This window comes from Pristiophorus japonicus, chromosome 5, assembly GCF_044704955.1.
Source record: "Pristiophorus japonicus isolate sPriJap1 chromosome 5, sPriJap1.hap1, whole genome shotgun sequence".
NCBI lineage: Eukaryota > Metazoa > Chordata > Chondrichthyes > Pristiophoridae > Pristiophorus > Pristiophorus japonicus.
The window spans coordinates 221,668,817-221,681,006 of NC_091981.1; the positions used below are offsets into that span (position 1 = coordinate 221,668,817).

Here is a 12,190-nt window from a genome sequence, read left to right on the forward strand (position 1 = left end):
AGTTATGCTGCGGAAATGTGGTCGAAAGCTTATTTCAGGGCCAAATTTGACACAAGTTACTAAGTGTCTGGTTCAGCCTCGGGCAAGAGTTGGGGAGAGGGATGGAATCAGTGTCTGGGGAACGGATTTTGTGGTGGGGAACGAAAACAATGGCTTCAGTCTCCCTAATATTCAATTGGAGTAAATTCTGCTCATCCAGAACTGGATGTCGGACAAGCAGTCTGACAATTTAGAGACCGTGGAGGAGTCGAGAGAAGTGGTAGTGAGATTGAGCTTGGTGTCATCAGCGTACATGTGGAAACTGACACTTTTTCCAGATGATAATTACAGATCTTCCCAATAATGCACAAATATATTAGCAAAGCAAAGCATTGAAGTGAATTTTTCTCGAACATAACATAAGGGTGCCAACATATAAATAATAGCTAGTAAAATATAAACAATATTATTAAAGCTGCAATACAACTGCTGTTCCTCCACTATATTATAATAACTTTTTACATGTATTCAGATACAGATCATCATCATTGGCGGTCCCTCGTATCGAGGATGACTTGCTTCCACACCAAAAAGGGATGTGTTCACGGGTGTTTCAATGACGGACCTAATATTCCAGGACCCGAACTACATGTTGAAGGGTGGAGGATGCCTGTACATGGATTTTTTTTTAACGTGTGGTGACTGTTGCACACCAGCCGCCTCGCCGCTCCCTCGCCCCGGCCTCGCCGCTCCCATCAACGACCTGGATATGCATGTACAAAATAAACAGTGGTTTGTGATGGGAGTTGGAGAATAGTGGAATTTATTGGTACAAAGGGATTGCTTGGCTACTAGTTTTGAACCATGAGGGGTTGACTAATGCTAGTTATTATTCAACATGCTTAATATAGCAATATTTCATGTACCCATACAATTATGGTGGGGTTTCATACAATTTAAGAAAAATCTGACCTGCCATAAATATGTTGCGAATTTAAGTGGGCTCCACTGGTTGACTTTACTTATCTAGTTGTAACTCTCAAAATATTAAGTGGCATTCATGTATCTTGCCCCACAATTGTAGTGCAATTGAGATCAGAAGACTTCATAAGGCAGGGAAGTGAAGATGTATCATGTGTGGCTCTTCTGCTTTCCCATTTGATAAAGTCAGCATGTGATTGAGCCATAGCGCTGAAAGTTGCAGGTTTCATTCCTGTGTGTGGATGTTAAGGATATGATTGCTCTCAGTTGTAATGCTTTCTGCCGCATTTCCCCCCCCCCTCAGTTAGCCTACCAGTACTCAATTGTCTGGACAAACACATGAAGAATTACCACTTTGACAAAGTACAAGAGGGCAGCAGGTAATCTTGGAGCTGAAACCTGAAAGGAGTCGACACCTCAATGAGAGAAAGTCAATCCAAAAAAATAATCACTTTGTTACTGTTTTCCTGGTATCATTGATCATTGCTAATATTACATGACAATGGAACCACATTCATATTGAGGATCAGAAGAGTATAACCGAAGTTTCAAAATGACATCTAGCTTCTATTGGTGGTAAATTACATGAACACCTTTTTAAAAGCACTCTACTGAAGTTTAGATATCATTGCTGTATATTGTAGTTAATGTATGGTAGTGGAAAAGTATGGGCTTTATTCCAAGCTCTGTTGAGGTTTGCCATAGCATACATTTTAATTATAAATGGTTCCAGTAAATGTCAAATATATTTCTATTTGGCAGAGAATGAAACTACGTTCTTTTGTTTAAACCGACAGAAGCTTAGAGCAGTAACATTTATAAATGTATGTATCTAATGCGAAATCCAGATCGTCTCAAGGCAATGAACACCGGAAATGATACCCAGAAGACTTAAACCAGATTGCAGAAGTAGCGTTCCAATGATTTATAGCTATCGTCAGTTCTAGAAACCAAACAAAACATTTCATGCTTTTCATTACTTTGCTGTAATTCTCATTTTATTTGTATATTTTAACTCGTTTAAAATAATAAATCATGGTTTGTAGGTATTTACCAGAAAGTAAACTGTTGGCTGACAGAGGCTGACTATGCAGTTCTGATGTGACCAGGTTTTTTTTAATGTTTTATTTAATTGCTAACAAATGTTTTTTTTTAACCTTCTACAATATGTTCAGTAATTTAATTTGCAAAAGTGGAACTTTGTAACTGGACTAAGAAATTTTGACGACATTCTCCTAATCTTCAAGGCTCAAAGCCTAGACCCCCTGGTGAGCCCCACATCTGCCATTTAGTTGGCTGGCATTCCTGCTTTCATTCATTGTACCACCGCATGGTTGTCCTGCTAGGCTCTGGCCTGGGATTCCCTGCCCTCAGCCACAGCCCCTTATACCACTGACCTTGTTTGATAAAGTTGTTTGTTTTTATTTTAAAAAGCATATTGGATCCTAGGTTTTATAAATATAAGTATAAATATAAGTAATTGGTTAAGCTGTAGTTAGAATATATCCAGTTTTGAACATATTTTAAAAAGGATGTCAGGGCCATTAATTGCAAACAGAAGAGTTTTTCCATTTATCATGTGGTATTTAATAGACTTTTTTTCTTGTCACCTTCATGAAATATTTTTAAATGCATTATCAAAATCAGGTGTAACAGTTTGTATGCAAGTCTTGTGTTTATTCATGTTTATATTTTCTGTTTTGTTTTAAAATGAACTCAAAAAAGGCAGGTCTTCAGAGTTATAACGTACATTCTCTTTTTCAGGAAATGTCTTTAGTGGCCCCAGAATCTCCTTGGGAACAAGCTAGAAGAGTATTCCAAACGTATGATCCTGAAGGTAAAACAGTTTGATTTAAATTTCTTCGACATTTACAACCTTTTTATGATGTAACTTGTTCCCCTCAAAAGATTATACTTCGTTTGTCAAGGTATTAGTCATGGTAATAATCATCTCGGACATGGTCTGAGAAAACCAAGATACCAACTGAAAACTTTAAAAAAAAATCACAATCTATGAATGATTAGATCAGTTATTCATTTGGAACAAATGTTATCCAGTGTGTTAATCCCTGTCTGAAGCTCCTTGAGCTAATTATAATATAATAAATGCAAATTGAAATTGATTCTGATGAAGTTATTGTATGGGTATTCAATTGTTTTAAGTCATGTTCCTGTCAAGTATGCCCAGTACGTTACCAGTTAATACAAATTAAGTGTATGTGGCAGTGGCTTGGATCTGATCAGGTAATGTATTGAAAATTTAAAGTACCCTGTATCAGTGTGTTTACTGAAGTGCTGGTTATTGGAGTACTATGGTCGGCCATGCATAGAAACTTTAGTAGTAAAACATTTTGACAACCGATGAGGTACTGGAACTTTCTTTTCCTTCTGTCCCCCATATTAACTGTGTAGACTAAAACAAGGACATTGGCCAGGTTTTCATCAGTAGATAAAGATCTATTTAATTGTAATCCAAGCAGTTGATTTTTTTTTCTCCAAAACATCTTTGAGTTACACTAATTGGTCTATTATGCTTTTGAGTCTTATCTGTCCATCAAGATCTAGATACTTCAACTTTTATATTTTAGATCATCATAGATAGGTCTTTGCTCCTAACAATTTTGAGAGTGATCCTTAATATCTCAAGTTTCTGTGAGTGCAGGATGATGAATAAGTAGCCTTTCCTTTAAATTGCTTTTGCTACTGGATAGCCTGTACCTCTGTAGGACCTTTCTCGTGTCTTCAAAATTGTGAGTTGGGACAGAGGTTTCTGAAGCCTGCTCCATGTAGCCAGAGTGGGCAAAGCCTGCAACTACATCATGACAATTGACATTAAAATTTAATTTGACATGTTTATAGCAATTTGCAGTATTAAATATTTGACTGAATGATGTGAACAAAACTCATGACAACAGGAAGTAAGGTTTATGGACAGGATATATATGTCTTGTATACAAATTCCTTGAAAGAAAAACAATGCGGTCGCAATGTATAAGCTAAAGTATTTTGTAGTTAACACACTATTATTTTCTGGTTGTCCATCTAACTGTAGGAGCTCAACTTGTTTAACATATTTTTCTCAACGTTCCATTTTACTGACTTTACTCAATGAATTGAACAGTACACCTATTTAAATATCCAAGTGGTTGCCGGCACTTGTTGGGTTTAAGTTAGTCAGCTCGATTCGTACACATAACTGGACAAATTACAGAATGTTGTGGTTTGAATGTGGATTACAAATTGTTGCTGTTCTTGTTTGGTTCTTCTTTCCAGTCTTTCTGTTAGAAAACCAGACCATACTGTTACATAGGTACATAAGAAATAGGAACAGGAGTAGGCCATATGACTCCTCGAGCCTGCTCCGCCATTCAATAAGATCATGGCTGATCTGATCATGGACTCGGCTCCACTTTCCTGCCCACTCCCCATAACTCCTTATCCCCTTATCGTTTAAGAAACTGTCTCTTTCTGTCTTAAATTTATTCAATGTCCCAGTTTCCACAGCTCTCTGAGGCAGCAAATTCCACAGATTTGCAACCACCTTAGAAGAAAAACATTCTCCTCATCTCTGTTTTAAATGGGCGGCCCCTTATTCTCAGATCATGCTCTCTAGTTCCAGTCTCCCCCCATCAATGGAAACATCCTCTCTGCATTCACCTTATCAAGCCCCCTCATAATCTTATCCATTTCGATAAGATCACCTCTCAATCTTCTGAATTCCAATGAGTAGAGGCCCAACCTACTCAACCTTTCCTCATAAGTCAACCCCCTCGTCTCTGGAATTAACCTAGTGAACCTTCTCTGAACTGCCCCCAAAGCAAGTATATCCTTTCATAAATATGGAAACCAAAACTGCATGCAGTATTCCAGGTGTGACTTCACCAATACACTGTACAGCTGCAACAAGACTTTCCTGCTTTTATACTCCATCCCCTTTGCAATAAAGGCCAAGATACTATTGGTCTTCCTGATCATTTGCTGTACCTGCATACTATTCTTTTGTATTTCATGCACAAGTACCCCCAGGTCCCGCTGTACTGCGGCACTTTGCAATCTTTCCCATTTAAATAATAACTTGCTCTTTGATTATTTTCTGCCAAAGTGCATGACCTCACACTTTCCAACATTATACTCCATCTGCCAAATTTTTGTCCACTCACTTAGCCTGTCTATGTCCTTTTGCAGATTTTTTGTGTCCTCCTCACACGCAGCTTTTCTTCCCATCTTTGTATCGTCAGCAAACTTGGCTACATTACACTTAGTCCCTTCTTCCAAGTCGTTAATATAGATTGTAAATAGTTGGGGTCCTAGCACTGATCCCTGCGGCACCCCACTAGTTATTGATTGCCAACCAGAGAATGAACCATTTATCCCGACTCTCTGTTCTCTGTTAGTTAGCCAATCCTCTATCCATGCAATATATTATCCCCAAACTCATGAACTTTTATCTTGTGCGGTAACCTTTTATGTGGCACCTTGTCAAATGCCTTCTGGAAGTCCAAATACACCAAATCCACTGGTTCCCCTACCAGGAGTGGTTTCAACATGTCTTTTCCCATCTCATCACAACTGGAACCATAGGCCATTGAGTCCATCAGGCCATGGGCAGCTTTCATAGAATCATAGAAATTTACAGCACAGAAGGAGGCCATTTTGGCCCATTGTGTCTGTGCCGGCCAACAAAGAGCTATCCAGCCCAATCTCACTTTCCATCTCTTGGTCCGTAGCCCTGTAGGTTACGGCATTTCAAGTGCGTACCCATGTACTTTTTTTTAAAGTGGTGAGGGTTTCTGCCTCTCTTTAATCCCAGTTCCTTGCCTTCTCTCCCTATCCCTTAATATTTTTATTTCCCAAGTAATTTTGTATGCTTGCACATTTAACATGGACAGTCAGCTTTCTGGGATTCCTGTCTGCATGGGCACAACTTATGAAAATGAATATAGCCAGACTCTTTCTGTTCCGAGTAGAAGTCCCAGCAGATAAGAGCACAATATGGGTGTTTGTAGGAGAGGAGTAATGGTCTTGAATTTAGAGAAAGGGAAGGACAGGCAGGGTGCGGTGGCTAGAAAGAGTTAAATGCCGGGGTGGAAGAGAGTAAAAGCTAGGAATAGCATTGGGGGAGTGCAGGAGACTGGAGCAGTGTTTGAAAGCTGAGGAAGAGGAAAAGCCAGCATAGCATTTGATTGGTGAGGGTTGGGGGCGGTAATGAAGACAAACAAGAAGCATGGAGCAGCACTTGGGAGGGGAAGAAAGAAAAAGTGAGAAATGGCCCTGGGGGAAGGAGCAGGCAAGTTGGGCCTGGTTGGGAGAGATTGGGTCATTGATGGCATGTTCAATGAAGTGCTGATGGGGCCAAAGGAGGAGCCTGATTATTCTTCCTGGCCTGCTTCTTGGAGAATGTGGTGAAAGAAGAGAAGCACAATGAAAGTGTAGCTGCAGCCTCCCTCCTATTTCACCAGCTCCGACTCCCTTTATTGCCTCAATGCAGCGCAGAGGGTCTGGTCATCAATCTTGCCCAGCTATTCTCGTCTGTCTTGCCTTAGAAAGAGGAAGACAATAGGGGCAAGTTAGCTTCAGGAATCATGAAATGAAGTGAAACATGGGTGCTGGATTTGTGGAGCTGACAAATGAATGAAACACAATTGCATTCTGTGAAGCTTTAAGCAGGGTGTTTGCATAAATAGATGAGTGGAGAAACACTTTTCAGTAAAGGTTGCAGCAGTACTGACTAATTTTGGGGTGGGTTGCCATGCACATCATTTCCTGTCATTCTAGTGTACAGGACATCAGATGTAAATTATGCCAATGTGGAAGTGAGTCTATGGAAAGTGTGAAATAATAAGATAGGTGAATTACAGCCATATCATAACCAAAGTTCTTACCTTCTGTTTGTCCTGCTGTCATTAAGTTCTCGTATCTCTTTGTAAAGTTTTGTTTTTGCCTCCCCCCCCCCCCCCCCCTCCAGCAAAATTACTGGCACCTTTGGGTCCCCAGTGGAATTCTGTTTGTAGTAGTATAGGCAGTCCCTCGTAACGAGGATGACTCCCTTCACACCAAAAAAAAGGTGGGCTCACAAGTGTTACGAGTTACATCTTAAAGGGTGGAAGATGCCTATGCAGGATTTTTTTGACGTGCGGTGACTGTTGCACACCAGCCATCACATGGGCTTGACAGAGCTAGGCCTTGATCCAGTGGCGAGGATTGACCAAGATGACTGGAGACCAAGTTCTGTTGCGCATCCCCTGGGCCCCAACCCCCATTGTTAAATGCTGCACTGCTCCTGGTCCACGACCCTGCCGATATTAAATGCTACGCTTCTCCACCCCCCCCCCGCCCTCAATGGGCTATAAGTAAGAGAGCCAGACCGCGGTTCAGTGCGGTGCACTCCTGGGCCAGCTTGCACCCCTCCCTGGGGTGGAGGGGGGGGTAGAAGGAGAAGGAAACAGCATCGGCAGGCGGGGGTGTAAGTAAAAAAAACTAGCCACTGCAGGGAGCGGCGTGAGCTGGCCCAGTAGTGCGACCACTTCTAGAAGGGCGACTGGGCTAACGTCACTGAGATCCAGGCACTCTATTGGAGCCGCGTCCGAGCCCAGCGGGGGGCTGAAATCTGGGCCCAGCGAGGGGCGGAGTGCTTGATGCAAGGAAGAGAGACGTTGTCTTTACTTCAGTAATAAAAATAGTAATTGCTTCAGGTTTAATATATTTATTTCCAGTATGCAACGCACTTAACAAGCCGAGTAGATTAAGTAAATACGAGTACAGATGTGTAAACATGCACTTCACTATTCCCTCGCTGCACTAACTTTTCTAAACAAAATGACTTTTTATATAATTCAGTCAACTTGAATCTGCTTTTTTTTCCTTGATTTGATTCCTTCTGTCACTTGACTTTACATGACATCTTCCCCCCCCCCCCCCCCCCCCCAATTAACCTTCCCATGATGTCCATTTTGAATCAAAGTTTAAGCCCCATGTCACGTCGTTTCCCTTATCTCGTCTGTCCTCGGAACGTTATCTGCCTGCTTTTCTGCGTGAAAAGCAGCTGCATTTAATAACTCCTTTGTCTTTCAAAGTTTTACAACCAAAAAGCCGCCTTCTGGCAGACGTTCAGAGTCCAAGCACAACGCTTTGTTTCAATTAATGACGCGCACGCACACTCTCCTGCAATAATGTTTCCGATCTTGTCTATCCCTTTTATTATTTTAAATGTTTCTATAAGATCTCCCCTCATCCTTCTGAACTCCAACGAGTAAAGACCCAGTCTACTCAATCGATCATCTCCGGAATCAGCCTAGTGAATCGTCTCTCTACCCTCTCCAAAGCTAGTATATCCTTCCTTAAGTAAGGTGACCAAAACTGCACGCAGTACTCCAGGTGCGGCCTCACCAATACCCTATACAGTTGCAGCAGGACCTCCCTGCTTTTGTACTCCATCCCTCTGGCAATGAAGGCCAACATTCCATTCGCTTTCCTGATTACCTGCTGCACCTGCAAACTAACTTTTTGGGATTCATGCACAAGGACCCCCAGGTCCATCTGCACTGCAGCATGTTGTAATTTTCTCTCCATTCAAATAATAATCCCTTTTACTGTTTTTTTTTCCAAGGTGGATGCTCAAGCCACGTATTCATCTGAGCTATCCTGTGTCATCTGCAAATTTTGTTACACTACATTCTGTCCCCTGTTCCAGGTCATCTATGTATATTGTAAACAGTTGTGGTCCCAGTACCGATCCCTGTGGCACACCACTAACCACCGATTTCCAACCCGAAAAGGACCCATTTATCCCGACTCTCTGCTTTCTGTTAGCTAGCCAATTCTCGATCCATGCTAATACATTTCCTCTGACTCCGCGTACCTTTATCTTCTGCAGTAACCTTTTGTGTGGCACCTTATCGAATGCCTTTTGGAAATCTAAATACACCACATCCATCGGTACACCTCTATCCACCATGCTCGTTATATCCTCAAAGAATTCCAGTAAATTAGTTAAACATGATTTCCCCTTCATGAATCCATGTTGCGTCTGCTTGATTGCACTATTCCTATCTAGATGTCCCGCTATTAATAGTTTCAAGCATTTTCCCCACTACAGATGTTAAACTAACTGGCCTTTTGTCTGCCCCCTTTTTTAAACAGAGGCGTTACATTAGCTGCTTTCCAATCCGCTGGTACCTCCCCAGAGTCCAGAGAATTTTGGTAGATTATAACAAATGCATCTGCTATAACTTCCGGCATCTCTTTTAATACCCTGGGATGCATTTCATCAGAACCAGGGGACTTGTCTACCTTGAGTCCCATTAGCCTGTCCAGCACTACCCCGCTAGTGATAGTGATTATCTCAAGGTCCTCCCTTTCCACATTCACGTGACCAGCAATTTTTGGCATGGTTTTTGTGTCTTCCACTGTGAAGACCGAAGCAAAATAATTGTTTAAGGTCTCCACCATTTCCACATTTCCCATTATTAAATCCCCCTTCTCATCTTCTAAGGGACCAACATTTACTTTAGTCACTCTTTTCCGTTTTATATATCGGTAAAAGCTTTTACTATCTGTTTTTATGTTTTGCGCAAGTTTACTTTTGTAATCTACCTTTCCTTTCTTTATTGCTTTCTTAGTCATTTTTTGCTGTCATTTAAAATTTTCCCAATCTACTAGTTTCCCACTAACCTTGGCCACCTTGTACGCATTGGTTTTTAATTTGATACTCTCCTTTATTTCCTTGGTTATCCCTTCTCTTACCGCCCTTCTTTTTCACTGGAATATATTTTTGTTGAGCACTATGAAAGAGCTCCTTAAAAGTCCTCCACTGTTCCTCAGTTGTGCCACCGTTTAGTCTGTGTTTCCAGTCTACTTTAGCCAACTCTGCCATCATCCCACTGTAGTCCCCTTTGTTTAAGCATAGTACGCTCATTTGAGACACTACTTCCTCACCCTCAATCTGTATTACAAATTCAACCATACTGTGATCACTCATTCCGAGAGGATCTTTTACTCGGAGATCGTTTATTATTCCTGTCTCATTACACAGGACCAGATCTAAGATAGCTTGCTCCCTTGTAGGTTCTGTAACATACTGGTCTCAGAAACAATCCCGTATGCATTCTATGAATTCCTCCTCAAGGCTACCCCGTGTGATTTGATTTGACCAATCGATATGTAGGTTAAAATCCCCCATGATTACTGCCGTTCCTTTTTCACATGCCTTCATTAGTCCCTTGATTATTGCCTGCCCCACCGTGAAGTTATTATTTGGGGGCTTATAAACTACGCCCACCAGTGACTTTTTCCCCTTACTATCTCTAATCTCCACCCACAATGATTCAACATTTTGTTCATTAGAGCCAATATCGTCTCTCACAACTGCCCTGATATCATCCTTTATTAATAGAGCTACCCCACCTCCTTTCCCTTCTTGTCTATCTTTCCGAATTGTCAGATACCCCTGTATGTTTAATTCCCAGTCTTGGCCACCCTGCCACCAAATCATACCCATTTGTAATGATTTGTGCCGTCAACTCATTTACTTTATTTCGAATGCTGCGTGCGTTTAGGTAGTGTTTTAATACTAGTTTTTAAACCATGATTTTTAGTTTTGACCCCTTCTGCAGCCCCTTTATATTCATACATATTGTCCCTTCCTATCACCTTGTGGTTTACACTTACCCCAGTGCTACTCTGCTCTGTTGCCTCCTGCCTTTTGCATTCATTCTTGGGTTCTTGTTCATCTGAGCTCTCACCCACTCTAACTAGCTCAGAGCCCTCTCCAGGGTTCCGAATACTCCTTGCATTGAGGCACTGAGCTTTCATGCTTGCCTTTTTATTGCACTTTGACCCTTTAGAATTTTGCTGTACAGTGGCCCTTTTTGTTTTTTGCCTTGGGTTTTCTCTGCCCTCCACTTTTCCCTCATCTCCTTTCTGTCTTTTGCTTTTGTCTCCATTTTGTTTCCCTCTGTCTCCCTGCATTGGTTCCCATCTCCCTGCCATATTAGTTTAACTCCTCCCCAACAGCACTAGCAAACATTTCCCCTTGGACATTAGTTCCGGTCCTGCCCAGGTGCAGACCATCCGGTTTGTACTGGTCCCACCTCCCCCAGAACCGGTTCCAATGCCCCAGGAATTTGAATCTCTCTCTGCTGCACCACTGCTCAAGCCACATATTCATCTGAGCTATCCTGAGATTCCTACTCTGACTGACTAGCACATGGCACTGGTAGCAATCCCGAGATTACTACTTTTGAGGTCCTACGTTTTAATTTAGCTCCTAGCTCCTTAAATTCGTCTCGTAGGACCTCATTCCTTTTTTTTTAACCTATATCGTTGATAAACAAATGCGCCCTATCTTGTAGTGCTTGCTCCCTATACTATATGGTAACCTAGCCTTAATATCTCATCAAGTTCTCTGCCTTCTCCATGTTTCAATATGTCCTAACACTGTTACCTGATAAGTTTGGAAAAAGAAAAGGACCAGCAAAGGGAATTCCATTCAGGTCATGATGCATGAGAGGTGCTTTCTGACCACCTGCGAGTATGTGTACATCTGCAGACAGAAGTGAACGTGCGTTGCTTTAGCGGACAATTAATACTATAGAGGCTCCTCTGGAACAGAAGATCTGATGGCACCATCAGGATTTGTAAATTTCATGACCAACCATAATCTTTGACGGTTCCTCAGAAGTACCCCAATCGTAATATGCTATTCTTTCAGTAGCACTTCATGAAAGAAGGCATGACGTTCCAGGACGATGAACAGCCAACCACTCTGTTCAAACCATTCTGCAAGCACTTACTTGGCAATGATTGTGGGGAACTGTCTTCATGGGCCAAATCGTCAGAGAGCCAGTTGCAGAACTGTACCATTTGCTGCAAAGACATCTGTAGCTACCATTCAGAATAGGGCTGGTCAACTGAGACCTTAAACTTTTTGTTTCATCTCATTGCATGCTGCAGTGGTGATCATGACGATGAGGACATGAATTGGTACAGAGGGCAGCTCTCTTTGCAAGCACCTCATGCAGTGCCATCTGCACTTCAGCAGACATCAAACAGGGTTCAGATACAGGTTGTTTGGCTGCAGAGTCATGCTGGTACCTTGAGTTGATTTTTTTTTTGTCTTGACACTTCTTAGTCCCTCTCCCCCTTTAGCCTTGACATCTGTGATACTATCCTAACCTTTCCAAGGGCCTTTAGAATGTTCAGCACCCTATTCTGACTTCGCTTCAAATTTTAT

At 41.7% G+C, this 12,190-nt stretch overlaps 1 protein-coding gene across 1 annotated transcript in view; it reads left to right on the plus strand.

Annotated features, from left to right (window-relative positions):
* mindy3 (MINDY lysine 48 deubiquitinase 3) overlaps positions 1-12,190 on the plus strand; it is a 175,830-nt gene that overhangs the window by 89,526 nt on the left and 74,114 nt on the right. Inside the window, exon 11 of the mRNA XM_070881329.1 lies at positions 2,725-2,797. Coding sequence (XP_070737430.1) covers positions 2,725-2,797 — 73 coding nt within the window. The remainder of the gene's footprint in view (positions 1-2,724; positions 2,798-12,190) is intronic.